The 19271-nt window shown below is 31.8% G+C and overlaps 1 protein-coding gene and 4 long non-coding RNA genes across 11 annotated transcripts in view; 3 read left to right on the forward strand and 2 right to left on the reverse strand.

Moving 5' to 3' along the window:
* The first annotated feature begins 129 nt into the window (after positions 1–129).
* LOC143204036 (uncharacterized) lies at positions 130–665 on the forward strand. The gene is made up of 3 exons (XR_013007486.1): positions 130–259; positions 336–455; positions 530–665. It is a non-coding gene; the product is annotated as an uncharacterized LOC143204036 (long non-coding RNA).
* Positions 666–714: 49 nt separating this feature from the next.
* On the forward strand, positions 715–1180 carry LOC143204037 (uncharacterized). Its single transcript, XR_013007487.1, has 2 exons — positions 715–849; positions 1023–1180. It is a non-coding gene; the product is annotated as an uncharacterized LOC143204037 (long non-coding RNA).
* A 259-nt stretch (positions 1181–1439) lies between these two features.
* LOC143204035 (uncharacterized) lies at positions 1440–1837 on the forward strand. Its single transcript, XR_013007485.1, has 2 exons — positions 1440–1578; positions 1641–1837. It is a non-coding gene; the product is annotated as an uncharacterized LOC143204035 (long non-coding RNA).
* Positions 1838–2821: 984 nt separating this feature from the next.
* Positions 2822–8035, reverse strand: LOC143204042 (uncharacterized). 6 transcript variants are annotated; one of them, XR_013007491.1, is made up of 8 exons: positions 7894–8035; positions 7331–7437; positions 6862–7044; positions 6123–6254; positions 5613–5740; positions 4771–4949; positions 3713–3781; positions 2822–3544 (listed from the first exon to the last, which is right to left on the reverse strand). It is a non-coding gene; the product is annotated as an uncharacterized LOC143204042 (long non-coding RNA). The 6 variants fall into 6 exon arrangements; XR_013007492.1 differs by having other exon boundaries at positions 7331–7405; positions 7894–8019; XR_013007493.1 differs by lacking the exon at positions 7894–8035 and adding an exon at positions 7471–7600 and having other exon boundaries at positions 7331–7405.
* Positions 8036–8281: 246 nt separating this feature from the next.
* The window catches only part of Pdp (pyruvate dehydrogenase [acetyl-transferring]-phosphatase 1-like protein, mitochondrial), a 38523-nt gene continuing 27533 nt past the window's right edge, over positions 8282–19271 (reverse strand). The window contains exons 2-7 of one of the 2 annotated variants that reach the window (XM_076416459.1): positions 14609–14747; positions 14304–14551; positions 14027–14240; positions 12977–13173; positions 12747–12923; positions 8282–9166 (exon numbers count right to left, since the gene is read on the reverse strand). In XM_076416459.1, coding sequence (XP_076272574.1) covers positions 8846–9166; positions 12747–12923; positions 12977–13173; positions 14027–14240; positions 14304–14551; positions 14609–14747 — 1296 coding nt within the window. In that variant the 3' untranslated portion in view covers positions 8282–8845. Of the gene's footprint in view, positions 9167–10494; positions 10591–12746; positions 12924–12976; positions 13174–14026; positions 14241–14303; positions 14552–14608; positions 14748–19271 lie in introns of those variants that run through there. The other variant, XM_076416460.1, reaches the window with a different exon arrangement.

Consider the following 19271-nt stretch of genomic DNA (forward strand, 5'->3'; position numbering starts at 1 on the left):
TGGTTGCGTACACGAGAACAAAAATATTCAATATCTTCTGCTGTCTTTGCGTTCCTAGTACAAATTTCGACTCGAAAATGTTGAAAATCATCTTCGTAATTCGTGGAATGCCAAAAATTCAACAAATAAATTAGAAAAGTATCCGTTGAGAGAGGTGATGGAGGAATTGTTTGAATTTCAAATTGGTATATTTAGTGAAATTTGAATAAACTGGGTTGCTATGGATGAGATTTTATACAAAGCAAGTCGAGTTCCAATGGTTTGTTTATTAAGTTGCTTTTTTCCTATTGTGATATTTTATAAATATAATATATAATTTATGTTATCTATTCTAGGGATCAAGATGATAATAAAAATAGTCTTGACAGTATTAGAATCTATAATAATGGGTACTGTTGAAAGAATCAAAAAAAAACAGCATGGGTATTGGCTATATTGGCTTTCCTATCGAGAAGGTACTTGTTGACTTTTCTTATTTAAATTTTGTTTTGCTGAAAATAGATAATATATAATATGTCATCATTTTCAGGTAAAAGTATACACCACCATATAATTAATTATATATTCAGTTGTTGGCAATGATGAAAGATGAGAAGGCTTTCGACTCCAAAAGTATCATACAGATATCGTAAACAATTAAAATAATGATATGATCAAAAGCTAAAGGTAATTTACATTTAATATACTATACAAATTGTTTTTATTCATGGCCACCTTTCATTATTTTTGCAATGAGTTATTTACAGAAGAATCTATTTTATTTTTCTGTTTTTGTGAATATAGTGTGAGTTCCTTAAATTGTAGTGTAAAGTGATGTTATCTTATTAGTGTCAACAGTAATATAAATAGGTGTGAATCACACAAACATACTTTGTATTACTTCCAGTGTCTGCTTGTTAGCTGATTTCCTGTTTTACTTAAATAAAATCATAGATACTTAGGGAGATAAGGATTTAACAATACATTTTTTGTGCTTATATGTAAAAATCAATTCCATTTTGTAACTGAAAGTATATTTTTAGTTTCTCCAGTGCTGCTGTGGTTTGAAGGAAGCTACCTGTATACAGCTTGTGCGAAAGACTACACTTTGTGGCTAATATCAAATGTTCCTGATAATACAAGACGCCATAAAGATGTGATAAACAATATTGGAAGGTAATAGTGATATTTGTGCTTTAATTATATGTAAAATAAACAAGATATTATTGAATTTAAATTTAGTCTGTTGTTTAGGCAACCATATATACACTATGGACACTCACCTTTGTATAAGGGTCTCCATGGAGCAAAATTTTATTTTTGCCAAAGCCCTTATACTATTTTTAAAGCAGGCAGATTATGTTTTTCACGTGTAGAGTGTTCTATATGCTCTATAAAATAAATTTCCAGAATTAGTGGATATATAGTATAGGTGGTGGGTTAATTCATCATTTATTTTATTTCAGGTCCAGTTATGAGTCCATATGGTGGTCGCCCTCAGGATTTGTGCCGTCTTGTCACCAATGATGGGCTCAGTCCATATTCTACCGGTTATCCTGCTGTGATCCGACACTCTAGAAGTTAGCTACTACACATATGGTAATGGTACAGCCCTAAAACCCACTTATGTGCCTATCCTTATCACTTTATTATATTTTTAGGTCAGTAGCAGCTCCACTGCCGCCAGTAAGCAACACAGTATCTTCAATGAAGCTGCTGTTCTTACACCAACATGTATGAGGATTATTTAAGTTAGTGATTCAATATATGTATGCTATAATATTTAATTTATTATTAAAACTGTGTATTTTATAAGAAAACTAATATTTTTGAGAAAAAATAAATAGAATTTATGAAATTAATGTGTTTTTTTTTAATACATCTTATTTCCAACTAAAATCTAATAAAATGGTGTTAAAGTTGATCGAAGCACAGGCAACCAAATATACAGCTCCGTGTATTATGAGTTGCCGATAATCACTTAAAAAATATCATGAAAGCAACTTGAAGTATTTTATGTGAGCAATTAATTCTGTATCAAGAAACTCGATTTTAATCCGAAGACAGAGCCAAAAAAAATTTTTCAATAAATCTTATGTTCATAAAAAATGTTGAGAATGTTAACAAACGCAGTTTGGTGCAATTTCCTTTATCTCTGAACATTAACGAAAAATAAAAAATTAAGGTATCCGGAGAACGAACCAAAAATACCTCCTCGATACTTCTACGTTCCTAATGAAAATCTGAGAATTTCAAATCAGTTTGGTGCGATTTCTTGATCGCCGAATGTTAACGAAAATATAAAATTTGCTATCAGGAGCATACGAATGCGAGGAGATGGATTTGTTTTCGACTCTGTTCCCGAAATTAATTTAATATATTTTGGCTTCACCAAAAAGTCAAGATTTAGGTATCCGGAGAACGAACCAAAAATACCTCCTCGATACTTCTATGTTCCTAATGAAAATCTGGGAATTTCAAATCAGTTTGGTGCGATTTCTTGATCTCCGAATGTCGAAAATATAAAATTTGCTATCAGGAGCATACGAATGCGAGGAGATGAATTTATTTTCGACTCTGTTAACGAAATTAATTTAATATATTTTGGCTTCACCAAAAAGTCATGATTTAAGTATCGGGAGAACGAACCAAAAAAACTTTCTCGATGTTCTTAATAAGTGACTGAGAATATCAACAAATTATTTTTGCTGTCATCTATAGCCAAAAAAATTTTACCCAAGAAATATAAATAATATAAATCGTTTTGTTTACGTTTCTGTTCTTCAAATAACAGAATTTTGTCTTATTTCATGGAGTTATAGGGGCAAAATTAAAAGTTCAATTTAAATTTTGATAACATTTATTATTTGCAATTGTAGGCAGAGTGGTTTACAAGTAATTAAACATACTTAGAAAAATCATTTTTGGAGAAAAAAAAACAATCAATCAAAACAATTAAAATCAATGGCTTAAACTACTAATAACAAATATAACATTGTTTGGCTAAAAATATAATTTAAACAGTTGTCACAAAAAGAATACAAAAAAACATTTTTACACATAATATAAATTAATTATTAAAAAATGTCAAATAATTTTGGATACGGAAATTTCGAAGATAGACAACTTGATATACACAACAATGTTTTGTGGGCTTTATATCTTTATAGGCAACCACATATACAACCACCTGTATGATAAGTTACCAAACATGTATTAATACGAATTAAAATATAGGCAATTACATATACAATAAAATGTAACAAAAGTTGCACATAGGTTAGATATATTTCGAGCAACTGTATATACACAGTCGTGTACTATAAGTTGCTGGCAGATAAAAACTTTTTATAAGTTAAACTATTAATTGATAATGTCTCTTAACTTTTGGTATACTAATGTTCATTGATTTACTGTAGTTCATTGTTAGGGTTAATTCCGATCCGTTTTTCTATCTGCAAACACCATGAACTGTAGGGTTGCTACTATGTTTTCCTATCTCAGAGCAGCATCTGCTTGGTTCACATCAGAAGACGAACGATCTAATTTCCCTCTGTGATGTTGTCTAGAAAAAGTACAGAAAGTACCGATAAATTAACTAAACTAAAATAATAACTATATATCTGCCTTCACGGTGTGCCAAGGCAACTCTGTATATTGATGGGATAATAAAACTATTGTTAAATATGTATTACGTACTTATGATTTTAGCAATCATAAAGAGACAACTTACATTTTTTTTGCTGTATGTTGTTCAACACTGCTACATCCGGATGTTCACTTACCGCACAGTTGCCTAGCACTGAAAAAACAAAATAAAAAATATATTAGATTATACTATCTTGTAAATTCTGTAACGGGATAGAATATGATTAGAAAAATAAAGACTATACACACATAAAGGCTAAAATCATACTAAAATTTACGCCGCCTTATAGTCAACCGTATTATCAGTTGCCTTTTATTTCCGAATTTGACAGGAAAATAACCATTAAAATATTAGATATTCTGATCAGGTGACCGAACGTACAAGAACCTGTATTCTAAGTTATCTAACCTCTCGGAATATTAAATTTTAAAATACGCCATTGTCATTTAATATTATGGCTCATAGAGGCAACCAATTATACAGTTGCTTGTACTGCAAGATACATAACAACGGAATATATATTAGTAAGAAATTCAAATATATAAAGATATATTTTATTTATTACACACATTTTTGTACGGATGCATATTACGACAGTCTGATTATATGGTTTAATACATAATCACATATTTATAAATATTTAAATTAATATGCTTATTCTGCTCTTTAGCCAGCTTTTCGATCAATTTATGTGGCCCATATCTATTTCTGATATGTCTATTGATTTCAAACTAAAATGAATAGATATACAAATATCATATAAAGAAATTTATACAAATATAGAACATTTGTATAGAACAGACAGGGGAATGTTAGTCAAGTTTTATCAGGCAATTGTGTAAATACGAACGTGTATTGTAAGTTGTCTAACCTCAAGAATTTCGAGGGAAAAAGCCATACTATATAAATCATCGTTCTAATGATCAGGCAACTTTATATACACGTAATAGTAATGTAAGTTGCCCGATAATACATAAGTATATATATATATATATATATATATATATATATATATATATATATATATAGAGCAAGCAGAACTAATATAAAAATTGAGACCTATGATATATTTTGCATATATTCACAGAAAAAGTCTTATTTTATCATTATATATCCATATATATTTGAATTAAAGTTCGTACCTTAATTTCGAGGCAGCTTTTAGATATACTTCTATAATATCTCCATATCTTGAACAAGCACTTTGTATCGGCGCAGTTTCCATTGTATAAACTGTTTATTTACTTCATGTTGGATCTTTACTTGCCTTAAAAAGATAATCGCTTAAGATCTGTCCTCCATGCAAACAAGGGCTGATAAACTAAAAAAAGGAAAATGTATCGATTAAAATTACATTAATGATTGCATACTTTTCAAATTAACTGGCTTACAAAATGTTTGAAATAATTTTCTATTTTTGGGCCCAGAGGTTTCCTTTAAAAAAATAATAGTATAAATTTCATTCTGATTTCATTAAAATCAAGAGTAAACAACAAATATACGCACATGTTTATATGCACACATCTCACATCTGCACAAATGGTTCTACAAATGCGGAAGAAATAAATATTTCATTCCATAAATTTAAAAATACAAATTTTAAATACTAACATAATTTGATACTAACACCAGGAATTTGACTGATTTGAAGTATTATCGATCAACCGGGCATACGCAGCTGTGTATTATAAGTTGCCTAATACAAAAATATTACAGGAAGCCTTCACAGCAGAATAAACCTATATTTTATTATTCTTCCTTGAGTACAGGCAACTACATATACACACGGCCGTAATGTAAGTTGCTTCACCGAGAAACATTATTTTGTAAGGCAGCTTCCCCAAATATATATAATATAAAGTTATATACATGAAATATATATATTTATATTTGCATATGTGTACAGAAAACACCTTATATTTATGCAGTATATAACTCGCTATATTATTATATGACTATACATATTTAAATTTAAAATTGTTACCTTAATATAAAGTTGGCCGTTGGAAATAATTCTGAAATATATCTCAATTTCTGATTAAGGCCCCAGTATTAATACAAAAACAAGAATGTTCATCTAAACGTCTGTACTCCATACACGCGATCGATAATCTGAAAAAAGAAATATTAAAAAATATTGGACCAAACACCCAGTTGATTAAAACTATGCTATCGAGTACACAACTTTACATACTAATTGGCTTACAATACATTTGAAATGTTTTTCCATCTTTGGGCCCCAAGTTTACTAAAAAATGGAACATGGTTTCATTCAGAATTAATTAAAAGGAAGGGTACTTCAACCTTAAATAGCCAGATCTAGGGCAACATAGCAAGTAGAGAAATAGAAATATGCTTCCCACGATAATAGAATCAGATAACTTTTATACTTAAACAAATATTTTTGTTTAACATTTGTTGTAAAATTGATAGTTAGACCATAAATTAAACTAACCAAGGGCATTTTTTTAAATATCAGTATTTATTAACCTACCTTATTTTCCAGAATTTTCAAAATTAATTCTTCAATGTTTTCTCATTTATAAATACAAAGGCCCAGTAGAATTGTTACAATGCATATGGGATCACTAACTAATGGTTTAGCTAACCGAAGACAGCAAAAAATCTAAATAATAGAGAAATTATTGTTAAGTAATATAAAGTGTTATGGGAGAGGAAAAAAATAGTCAACACGACTTTAATCACAACTGAATATATATGCAGGCAACAGAGAGATTTATGCCTTATGTGATTCGACCAAACAAAAACCAGTTCAATAGTATCAATCAAATAGAACATTTGAATTATTTGACTTTCTGTAGGCAACTGTAAATACATCCAAATGTCAAATACGCTATGATATTTGTGAATTATTAAAAATCGACAGGCAACTATACATACATAAAATTGTAATATAAGTTGCTCCATTACAATATATTTATATATGTATTTTTAAGTGACATTATTTATTAGCATTCCTTACTTTCCAGCATGTTCAAGATTAATGCTCCTATGTTCTTTTATGTATAAACACAATGGCTCTAAAATTGCTAGAATGAAGAAGGGCTTGTTAATTACTTGCTTAACTTAGGAGTGCAAAAAATGAAAATAAAATATTTCAGAGAATAGAGATATTAGAGCAGAGTAACTTTAGATAGCTTACAGAATTGTTGATAGAGGTGGTTGACTTATTCAATTAACGCAATTGTTACTAGAATTGAACAAATACTTACTTCCACCTGCACTCCAGCTTGATTTCTATGAATAGGCAGTTTCAACACAATAGTCCAGGAGGAGAAACGGATATCTGTACTTTACGTGTTTGTTATTCACCCTTAAATTGGTAACAATGCTGTTTGTGGAGCTATCCAATGACAGGTTCATACAGGAGAAGTTGAGATCTATAACCCACATGACTAGAAACAAAATCAAAGTTAAATGTAACTGTTTTAAATATATTCGGGGTAAGAATTCGACAGTCATTTAATTTGTTTAGTGTCAATTGATAAACAGTTACATAATTTTGACATAACTGACCTGAACGGGCCCTCAAATATATTTATACAAGTAGTTATCTCTATACCTTTGTCTTTTTATTTTTCGATGCCATTAAGTATGTGTAAAAATTATATATATTAAACATTTTAATTATGTACAACTAATTGATTTAAAAAAATACAAGGGATATACATAGATACGAACCTAAACAAGTAACTTCATTTTCAAAACCAGGCCTTGTTTGACTTTTAGGATTACTTCTATGATTGCCTTTCATCTCTGAAATAGTCATTAGTCGGTATTCAGACAATCTACAATATTCAAGATGTAAATCCTGTTCCTACCTAATTTAAAATTATTTACAACTGGAAAATCAATCAATAGTAATCTTACGAGCTAGTTTTTAATAATTTAACTATGTAATTTCAATTTTAATATAAGTTGTTAAGAACCAGTCATAGCATAGAAGCATAGTATCTCAAGCTATTAATTATATAAAATTTTTGTTATAAATTATAATTACTGGTTAGTTTATATATACTTTATTCTGGAAGCACTATTTCTTTTATAATAATATCTGCAGTGTTTCATTCTTGACAATGATTTATTCAGTTACAAATCAAACAAAACATTTTTTTGACAATTTTTCGCTTCTTAGGCAACCATAAATTCTACATATACTGTAACTGGCTCACAGAAAATTATTCAAGATTAATATTGTTTTCAAACCAATATATATGGGTATCTTTATATATTTATTTACATACCTCAATTACTGGTACATTTTCTAAATGTGTTCTATAATTCTACTTGTCAACATGATGAGTCAAGGTTTCATATCAAGGCTTGCTATAAAAAAGTGGTTAATACATTTCGTCGTTTTAGAACTGAACTATTATTAGATGTTATAAAGGAATTCTTATTTGACTTAATACTATAAGTTATGGAATGAGATTGTATAGAAGTTGTTTTATGCAGGCAACTGCATATACAAGGGATTGTGTTGTAAGTTGCTTGTATAGAGCGAAAACTATATACTTAAAAAACTCAAGTTATAAATATTTTAAGATTATTTTTTGCCACTTGTATTGGACCCATCTTTTTTTAATTTAATTCCTATCTTATAAGTAGGTAGTCAGATCAAAACAGCTTCAATAATAAATAAATTCATTTATCTACAATAACATAGAAACAAAAACATAATAGTCACAACAAGCTGAGTTTTTTCTATCTAGCCAAGAAATATATTTTACATATTAAAAACCCTAAAAAACCTGTATATTTCAAAAACGTTCTATTATTGTCTACAATGTTGGTGGTTACAGTTGTAGTGAGCGAATAAAAAAAACACGTTGGCATCGATAGCGGCCAGTGGCGTTGATATGAGGATTGGGTTGGAGAATATTGAACTAGGACGAGGAACGAGACGGGCGAAACCAGGAAACTAAGATAGTGAGGAACGAAAATGAGAAAAAAAAAACAACCTACTCGGAGATTAAAACAAGTATTGACTAGATGTTTGATCGGGAATTAGTAAAAACAGCGCGAGAAAACAGAGCGGACGCGAAAACATTGTTATCAGTCGTATTTTTCATCAATTTTATCGGATTCGGTCATCGACAGCCAGGGGAAGAGCTCGAGTATAAAATTTATTGACCACATTAACAGACCAGAGAAAAGACAGATTACAAATTAAACTCGGGCGAAACACTACTGATTTTATGCCGGACAATGTCGAAGGAATTCGGTATCAAAATAGACTATGGTTACGGTCATATCGTCCCTAAAAACCCGGACCACATCGTCCGGTAACGTTAACAGTTGCGCGATTTTGGTGTGATCGATGCCGTACTCGGTACCGCCGAGGGCGTTGCGTATGATGTGGGTGGCGGCGTTCGAGTCGCGAGGCTTTATCTTCAGTCCTTCCTTGCGCTGCAGCAGCATGTCGTTGATCTCGTTCAGTTTCATACTTTTTCTGGGTAGCTTCAAGGGTTGCAGGGTGACCTTGCCCTTCATGTGTTCACCAACCAGGCGAACAGCCTAAAATAACATAAATAAAAATCATCGATACTCTACAAATTGTAGTAGCAATAAATTAATAGCTTTAATAAAGAATTGGCGAATGCGCTTTACGAACATTCGATACATACAATACACGTTTTTTTGGAAATGATAATGATGGAAACAGCATGAACTTTGGCAAATTGTTACCACGTCAATTAACCGAAAAAAAAATTCTTACAATTATCAATTCCTTGATTTGTAATATACCCATTTATTGATCAAATTGTTACCTACGCACCACCAACAGGTACTACGTCAATGACCAAAAAAAAACAAAGCTTTATTGATCAAATTGTTACCTACGCACCACCATTTGTACCACCACCTACAAACCTAATACAAGCAGAAATAAATTGACAAAGGAATTGGCGAATACGCTTTACGAATATTCGGTACACAAAAAAGTTTGTACAATCATTATATAGTTTTTTTGGAAATGATAATGATGGAAATATCATGACCTTTACTAAAAAATTAGCAAACAGGTACTACGTCAACGAGCGAAAAAAAAACAAAACTTCTTACAATTATTAATTCCTTGATTTGTAATTGACCCATTACTAATGGATTGATTATGATCATTCTGGAAAGTAATTCACCAACACAAACTAAAAAATGGTAAAATAATAAAATCCTGGTTAAAAATGAAAAAATGGCGAATGCGCTTTTTCAAATATTTAATGCTTGAAAAAGTAATATTTTAAATTGTATTTTGTATCATTAATTTTTGTTCTTTAGAAATAAATTTATTAAATAATGGGCAAACATTTTTTACAATAGGTATATTGTATTCATTATGGTAACAAATAATCACTGAAACTGAATGATGATTGATTGAAATGAGATCCCTTGGAGTTGATTAGTCGTGACCGAAAAAAAAAACAAAGCTTCTTACAGTTATTAATTTCTTGATTTGTAATTGACCCATTTATTGATCAAATGGTTACATATGATTACTAATGGATTGATTATGATAATTCTGAAAAGTTATTCACCAACACAAACTAAAAATGGTAAAATAATAAAACCCTGGTTAAAAATGAAAAAATGGCGAATGCGCATTTTCAAATATTTAGTGCTTGAAAAAGTAATATTTTAAATTGTATTTTGTATCATTAATTTTTGTTCTTTGGAAACAAATTTATTAAATAATGGGCAAACATTTTTTTACAATAGGTATATTGTATTCATTATGGTAACAAATAGTCACTGAAACTGAATGATGATTGATTGAAATGAGATCCCTTGGAGTTGATTAGTCGTGACCGAAGAAAAAAACAAAGCTTCTTACAATTATTAATTCCTTGATTTGTAATTGACCCATTTATTGATCAAATGGTTACATATGATTACTAATGGATTGATTATGATAATTCTGGAAAGTAATTCACCAACACAAACTAAAAATGGTAAAATAATAAAATCCTGGTTAAAAATGAAAAAATGGCGAATGCGCTTTTTCAAATATTTAATGCTTGAAAAAGTAATATTTTAAATAGTATTTTGTATCATTAATTTTTGTTCTTTGGAAATAAATTTATTAAATAATGGGCAAACATTTTTTACAATAGGTATATTGTATTCATTATGGTAACAAATAATCACTGAAACTGAATGATGATTGATTGAAATGAGATCCCTTGGAGTTGATTAGTCGTGACCGAAGAACAAAACAAAGCTTCTTACAATTATTAATTCCTTGATTTGTAATTGACCCATTTATTGATCAAATGGTTACATATGATTACTAATGGATTGATTATGATAATTCTGGAAAGTTATTCACCAACACAAACTAAAAATGGTAAAATAATAAAACCCTGGTTAAAAACGAAAAAAATGGCGAATGCGCTTTTTTCAAATATTTAGTGCTTGAAAAAGTAATATTTTAAATTGTATTTTGTATCATTAATTTTTGTTCTTTGGAAACAAATTTATTAAATAATGGGCAAATATTTTTTACAATAGGTATATTGTATTCATTATGGTAACAAATAATCACTGAAACTGAATGATGATTGATTGGAATGAGATCCCTTGGAGTTGATTAGTCGTCAGGTGCTTATATATCTTTTTTCATGTTTACTTTACCATGTTGATCCTTTGTTTCGGAACTGTCGTTATGCACCATCAATTATTTTGAATTTTCTTTAATTAGTCCCTCTTTAGTTCATTTTTGCATTCTGTTTTTGTATTATATTTTAAGTCCCCTTTTTAAAAACTAAGGATTTATCTGGACTGCTATTAGTGTCCTTTCAATATTTTGTTCTATTCAGTGTATGGTAGATTTTACTTTTTGTTTTATTTATTTTTTTTTGCTATCATGTTATTTTTTCCGTGTTTTACATCAATATGGAGAAAAAGGATACCTTGTCCTCTCCAATATTCTCCATTTCTTTCCCCAATTTCCATATTCTTTATACCATTTGTACCATAGCGTTTACGAAAATTTGACGTCATTATAACTCTAGAGTTTTGGCGAAAAGTTTAAATTGTATTCCTTAAAAACTTCTATGTTTACAAGAAATGTATTTTGGGTAAATTGCTTATTGTGATTTTTTTGATTAATTTTAGAATAAGACCGGATACTTACACAGCTAATCACTACATAGTATAAAACAAAGTCGCCTTTTCTGTCCCTATATCCCTATGTGCGCTTAAATCTTTAAAACTACGCAACGGATTTTGATGCGGTTTTTTTCAATAGATAGAGTGATTCAAGAGGAAGGTTTATATGTATAATACATGCATAATATACTAAGGCAACATTGCTAATTTTAGAGGTTTCTAACGTGTTGTCGTAAATTAACCTATTTTTTTAGGCTTATTTAGCAATTAGCAAAAACGCTGCCTAACCCTACGAGTTAGATCAAATTAATGTACTACAGTATTGTACACTATAAAAAGGACTACAAAAAAGTCCGCGATGGTATATGTTTATCTTTTAGGGATAACCCACATTAACCATTTTTATTGTTTACTTTTTACGTGAGAAAATGGCTTATTTACGAAGCTATTTTAAGCAATACGGCATTAATCCTTATCGAATTAAGTACCTTAAATACAGTGTGCAATTAATATAGATCAATATGGTTCCTTACAGCATGTAAATTAAACAAATATTTTCGGAGATATTACAAATTTAAAATTTGCGTTTAAAAATGTGTAATGTAATAAAAATTGTATGAATTTAGATATTCCAAAGATAGCAGGAAATCTTCATAGTAAGTATAGGGGAAGAGGAATTGTTTTACTCCAAATTTAATGCGTGCAGGCCAAGGGCAGTAATGAATGAACCAAAAATACTGGATCGATTTTAATCATGTTTTCATTGAGTGACATAGGCATATATATTTTATGCCCGTGCAAAGTCGGAGCGGGCCGCTATGTTTTTATATACAACGTTCATATTTTTTCTGTAGTGTATTTAATTTAGTATCAGCATTGCACCCGTGCGAAGCCGGGGCGGGTCGCTAGTACAGATTAAAATAGGAAATGTGCAGATGTAAAAATTATAATACAATGTTTGAATGTATATGTATAGGATCAATATTACCTCCAAAGGTGTCACACAGTCCCAGAGACCATCCGTAGCTATTATCAAAAACTTATCTCTTGGTGTTAACCTGTGATAGGCAACGTCAGGCGTGGCGGACAGATACGGTGGGGTATGATAAAAAGGAGGTATCATGTGATCACCAAAGTGCTTAGCTACCAAATCTACTATAATTTCCTGAAAATGTCCAATTATTAATAAAAAAATACGACATTAGGATTACAACCAACTTTTTTCCATTTAAATCGAAAGTCTCCCATTGCCCTTAGCGGCGCCAGCTGTCCCAGCAGTCGTCCCATGTTTATCACAGTTTCTTGTTCTTGTTTAGGATGTTCTGAGAGGATTCTCTCATATTCCACGGAGTTATAAGCGTTATGTTCTTCGTTTAGTTTCTTGGCGATCCAGGAGTCAGTTTCAGACAACGACCCTAACAGACAAAAATAAATAATATCATTAATCTCACATTTTCAATGAGATTTAAGTGCTCTACAACTGAAATAAATAATTAGGTCTTCAAGTAGTATTAGTTAACATCAAATAGGAATGGATTTATAACTAGTTTCACAGGGGATATAGTAAGAGAATTGCGTTTAGTAGTCAATGGTACTGTTATTTATAGCAGTAAAGCAATATATACTTAATTCTGATTAGACAAATATTAATCAAGAAAATTGTCATGAACTGTTGTGTGAGTAGTTCAAATAAAGTTGACTGAGCTTGTATGTATTCTGAAAAAGATGCAAGCTAAACCATTAAAATATCATTACACTAGGCATTAGTATAAGTGTGTAATAAGAGTATAAGGTATAAGGATGGTACTTGTACACATTAGGATACCTAAGTTTAGGAAATATATTTTCTTCAGCTCAATAGAAAAATAGACAGAATAGCATTTGATCTATTTCTCAATTTGTATATAATGATAATATGTAATGTTAAGTATCACAATATTTCCAGGTAGATGCTTGTTGGGTCACCATTACCTGGTAGGCTACTTCTGGTGAAGAAAATTAAAGAATCAAAGCCTATGAAGAAGAAACTGTTAAAATTTTATATATGTGAGTGTAGATTATCCAAAAATATAGAGAATAGTTTGCTGTGAGTGTTGGTGTCATTCACATTCTTCACATTTCTTGATCATTATAGCATGGATGAATTAAGTATTTTGAAGTTAGCGAGGCTTCTGTAACTTAGTCACATTATTTTCTTAAACAATATCTGATGCACTGAGGATTGTACTGATTAATTAAATACATCTAGTAATATTTGTTTAAACATACCCAGAACTGCACAACAATCTCCTACACTAGCTACGTGCAAATGTGGCCCGTCTATGTGCGCCACACAACTCACAGCTCCACTCATAGCTACTGACAGTGTCTTTAAATTGACTTTACCATTCACCGGCATCGCTTCCCTACTTAAATCATCGTCCAATTTCAAAAAGGCCCTCTCAATGGCGCCACTCATATCGAAATGGTGCTTGAAGCCTTCCTGAAACATTGTTAATGGTATTATCGTGATTATTACCCGTATTATTACGACTATCAACTGTACCTCGGCGAGTTCCTTGATAAATCTAGTGAAGCTTTCTTTGTAAATATCCCTGACATCTTCCACAAACTGTACCTTGTCGTTGTAGGGCTCGATCAAATCAGGCGGTTTGGGCTGGTTTAAGTTCGACTGGTATTGCGTGAGGATGTCGTGAGGTAGAAGGCATGCCGTTATATAGTTGAATAGTCTTTTGGCGATGACTTGAGCACAGGCGCCTCCGCCATGACCGTCAAAAACACCAACCAAAAATCCTAAAACACCATAAATTAAATATAAGTAATTTCGGTTTCGTTATTGTATTATTTTACCTGTTGTAAGCAAGCAGGACGCCTCAGATCTGGTATCTTCTATGGGATTGTTGGATGGTAATTGGTTGGAATCATATGACTTAACCGAACCCTCCTTGAATTCTTTGGTATATTCATTGGCCCTTAATACACTGTCTACCTGGAAAAATTGATTAATTAGTATTGGTAATTTTTAACATAATTTAATATTAGAGTAAACGATAATGAAAATTTAATCCACGTTTTGAAAAAAAAATAGTCAATTTGGTTTTTTAATATGGATATCTGCGACTATAATTTACTTATGCCTCTTTTCTTTAATTTTTTGGAGAATTCAACTGTTTGGAATTCTGAAGTATGTTATCATGGAACTTTTAGAGTTAATAGATATATGATCTGATTCCAATGCTGATTCTTTTGTCGAATAAAAGTTTCGCATTTATGGTATTTAAAATTCCAATTTACATATAGGGGAACCACGATATAATTCTCAGCAGACCGATGATGTAACAAAGTGTTGGTCTTTTTTCCAAAATAAGAGGTAATTGATAAGAAACTAGTAATTTTGTTGATTATTGTTATAAGTACGGTCGTAAAAATAATAAACTGTAATACGAACATGTTTATTTAAAGATTTATAGCGATATTTTTTGAAGTCAACTAAAAATAGGGTGTTATGAAACTTTTCAAGGGTATATAATTTATATCCGATATTTTTAAAGGCGTTTTTGAAATCATCCTATAAAGTATTAGTATTTATAATGTATTGACATACAGTCTCCGTAATTTATTTCTTAATTCTATTCGAATGGATAAATAGTATTTTGTGAACACTTAATTAGTGTTTTCGGCAGTAAAAATAAAAGGCAACGAAATGAGGAATAAGTTTAATCACACTAGTAGGTATCATACCAACATCCTGAAAAGGTTTATCATAAATTTCAAGATTGTTTGACCTTCTCAAGAGACGATAAATCTTTTGTTCTCCTACAAGGCTTTCCACAGTCCTGTCTATGGTGCAGTTCCATATTTATATATACATATCCATATACATACATATCCATACTAATTTTAGTTTTCCACTGTAGTTCATTGTTATGTTTTGGCTCAGTTATTTTATTTTTAATATGTTCTTTCCATATGAGCTTGATTTGGACATTGTTGAATTTTGATCTCTCTTGAATGCTTCTTGATTCTTGCCTTCTGTTAGGAGTATAGTGTTATTTGCCAATGTAGGTATAATGATTTCTTCTCATTGGAACACAATAGATGAAACGTAGGTCCTAGACACTATCCTGAAGATCGGAATATACGATTTTAGTATTTCTACATATTACTTTGGATCATTTTTTGCACATATTTTAAGGTCTCCTTTTTACCAAGGGGGGTTTGTCTGGAGTGGACCTACAGTTTAATGTGAGCTTCGAACCATGGTCCTCGGCATTAAGTCTACCGAATGGCGAGTGACCAACTTAGAAATCATCCTAGAAGTCATCCAGTCTTACCCAGCCTAGTTACTAGCGTGACTGGGATAATTTTTTTGTCGGATTTTGAGCTCCTGCCAAGGACTATGACAAATATTAAACAACCACAAATATAAATTTACCGCTATTATCGCAATCGTCCGTATTACCGTCCTGTCGCCTCTACCACTGCGCCAACAAAGCCGTGTGTTGATTATTAAAGAAGACTGTGTGTAATTAAAAAAAACAGAATATTGTTTGTTTCTGTAAAGAGCCTTCAACGATGTTATTGTTATTGCGAGTACTGCGATGATATTAGATGCTTGCATGTATTTTGATCAGCAATATCTGTTGATAAAACTGAGAAGCATTAATATAAAAAAAATGTTAAACGTCATACAACTGTTAAATTTGATGGTTTTGGTATCTTTTCATTGTTGTTGTTTGACGATAAGTGGTGATTTTAATGTCAATGACAAAGAAAGGGCTGGAGGCGCAAAAAAAGTTAGAAGATAGAGAATTATAAGACTTATTAGACGAAAACCCACATCAAACTCTCAAAGAACTTAATACAGAAAGATCCAAAAGGAGGGAATAAATCAAAATGAAAAGAAAAGTACTCGAATCAAAATACAAAAAATGTACTGATTATTTGGAAGGAAATCTAATATCCGTACATAATAGTTTAGAGAAGTAATATCAACATAATAAACACACATGGGCCGAAAAGTTTCGGATGTAACAAAGAAAACGCGTATTTTTTGTTCAAAATTGACTTTATTCATCAACGTAATCTCCATCAAAAGTAACATAATCATTCCAGCGTCGCTCTAACATTTCAATATCACTTTTATAGAACGATTTATCTTTTGCAGTTACCAGCTGTTACCAAAAATTCCATTTTTTACGTTTAAATATGACCAAAAACTGCTTACAATCATCAACACGTTCTTGTTTTTGGTCAAAAGCGAGCAAACGCGTCACCCACTTTGAACAGAGCTTTCTCATAGTTAAATGCTCATGTAATATAAAACCAACACGTTCTTTTGATATCTTTCCGATGTTATCTAACTCACGCAACTTCATTTATCGATCATTCAAAACGATTTTGTGGATTTTATTGATATTTTCTGGTGTTATCACCTCATATGGACGTCCACTGCATTCTGCATCATCCGTGTCTCTACGACTACGTTTGAAGTCACAAAACCAACGTTTTATTGTTGTTTCTAATGGAGCGGTATCCTTATAACACTTTTCAAGCCATCGCTTCGCTTGAAACGTATTTTTCCCATCAAGAAGCAGTGTAAAATTATAACACGAAATTGTTTTGGATTCATTGTTTTGAAAATAACTAAAAGAGTGTTACTCTTAACACAATAACTCACAAACTGATGAGTAGAAAACCATAAAATTTTAAAAGTTTTCTCTTGAAGGTTAGTGGTAACTGAAAAAGCGGTGAATGCAATAAAACTAGCGCTAGCTATGTGTTAGGCCTGTGATTTTTTAGTCCATGTATTATATGGACCTATAGAATTTAACTATAAGAATGTTCTGTGAGAAGTAATATTAAGATAATACAAATACGAGGGTGATTCAAATATGATCAAGACAAATACTCTGACACGTTTATTTACTATTGAAAAAATTTACAGTTTGTCTGGGCATTTCCCCTCACTAGTTCCGGAAGTTTTTTGATGACGGTATCCAAAAATTTCTTGAGCAACTCGGACAGCCATGTGCGCACGAACCCCTCGACCTCTACACGGCAGCCCTACTCAGGCGCTCACTAACGAACTGATTTCGCAAGCGCAGAAAAAATTTCGTCTTTTTAGCGCCTTCCCACACTAAAAAACAAATGACAATACATTGCGCTACGGCGGTCGGCACTTGACGTTCATTCGGTCGTAACACGCGCGTGAAACATGCGCTTCCGACGAAAACTATGCTATACTGTTCGTAAGGGATCCAGCTATCACATACTCAAACCACGACCTTCAAAAGATACATGCGCACCATCTACAGCGTTTGTCTCCATCTTACTTGAACCACCCTCGTATTTCAGAACAAAGTACTGGGAAGTATTGTGAATATCCCAGATACTATAGGAACCACTACTTACATCGAGACTTTCGGATTTCAACTGGCATAGAGGAAATTAAGGGATTAGATTAGAGGGAAAATAAGACATCAGAAAATATTCCACTCCCATGTTAACACTGAAATTCTGCAACTTTTGGATAACACGTCATAGTGACTAGGGCGCAGACTCAAGAGAAACAAACCGCGGATCTTTTGTAGTTGTGAAGTATACTAAATAGTAAAAGCACTAAAAAGTGCTATTTACTTTTATTTTATTACAGACTAAGTAAATGCCAAAGGGTCTTCCTAAATAAGTGTCCAGTTTTAAGTTACTGGCAACGACTAGTTATAATAACAGGAAAAGTCCTTGCTTACTATAGTAAAACACATTTTTTTGGCAAAGGTAGTTTTTTTTATTCAACATAATTCCCTTCAAGGGTCATACACTGATTATATATTTGATACACGATTTGTCCTTTGCTTCAAAATAGACGAAAAATTCTTCCCAGCGAGCATTCTTTTGGGATCTGAAAACAGGAAATAGTCACTGGGGGCCAGATCTGGAGAATACGGTGGATGAGGAAGCAATTCGAAGCCCAATTCATGGATTTTTGACACGGTGCATTGTCTTGGTGAACCAGCACTTTATTTTTCTTCATATGCGGCCGTTTTCGGCGATTTCGTCCTTCAAACGGTCCAATAACGCTATGTAATAGTCTCTGTTGATCGTCCTTCCTTTTTCAAGGTAGTTAATGAAAATTATTCCATGCGCATCCCAAAATACAGGCGCCATAACCTTGCTAGCGCCTGTTGCGTTTTACCACGCTTTGGAGCGAGTTCGTCGTGTGCAGTCGGATGACAAAATCCGGGTTTATTACGCTTGATTATTTTCAAACACTGCTCCGAATTATCGTTGTTTTTGGTCAAAAGTGAGCTCGCGCGGTACCCACTTTGCACAGCGCTTTCTCATACCCAAATATTCGTGGGTGATATGATGTACACGTTCAGTTGATATCTTTAGAGTTCCTGCTATATTATTTAATTTCAATTTACGGTCATTCAAAATCATTTTGTCGATTTTTTAAATGTTTTCGTCGGTAACAACCTCCTTAGGGCGTCCACTGCGTTCAACGTCTTCG

This window comes from Rhynchophorus ferrugineus, unplaced genomic scaffold (assembly GCF_030347505.1).
Source record: "Rhynchophorus ferrugineus isolate W39M unplaced genomic scaffold, kcgeb_rfMv2 rfM10, whole genome shotgun sequence".
Lineage (NCBI taxonomy): Eukaryota > Metazoa > Arthropoda > Insecta > Coleoptera > Curculionidae > Rhynchophorus > Rhynchophorus ferrugineus.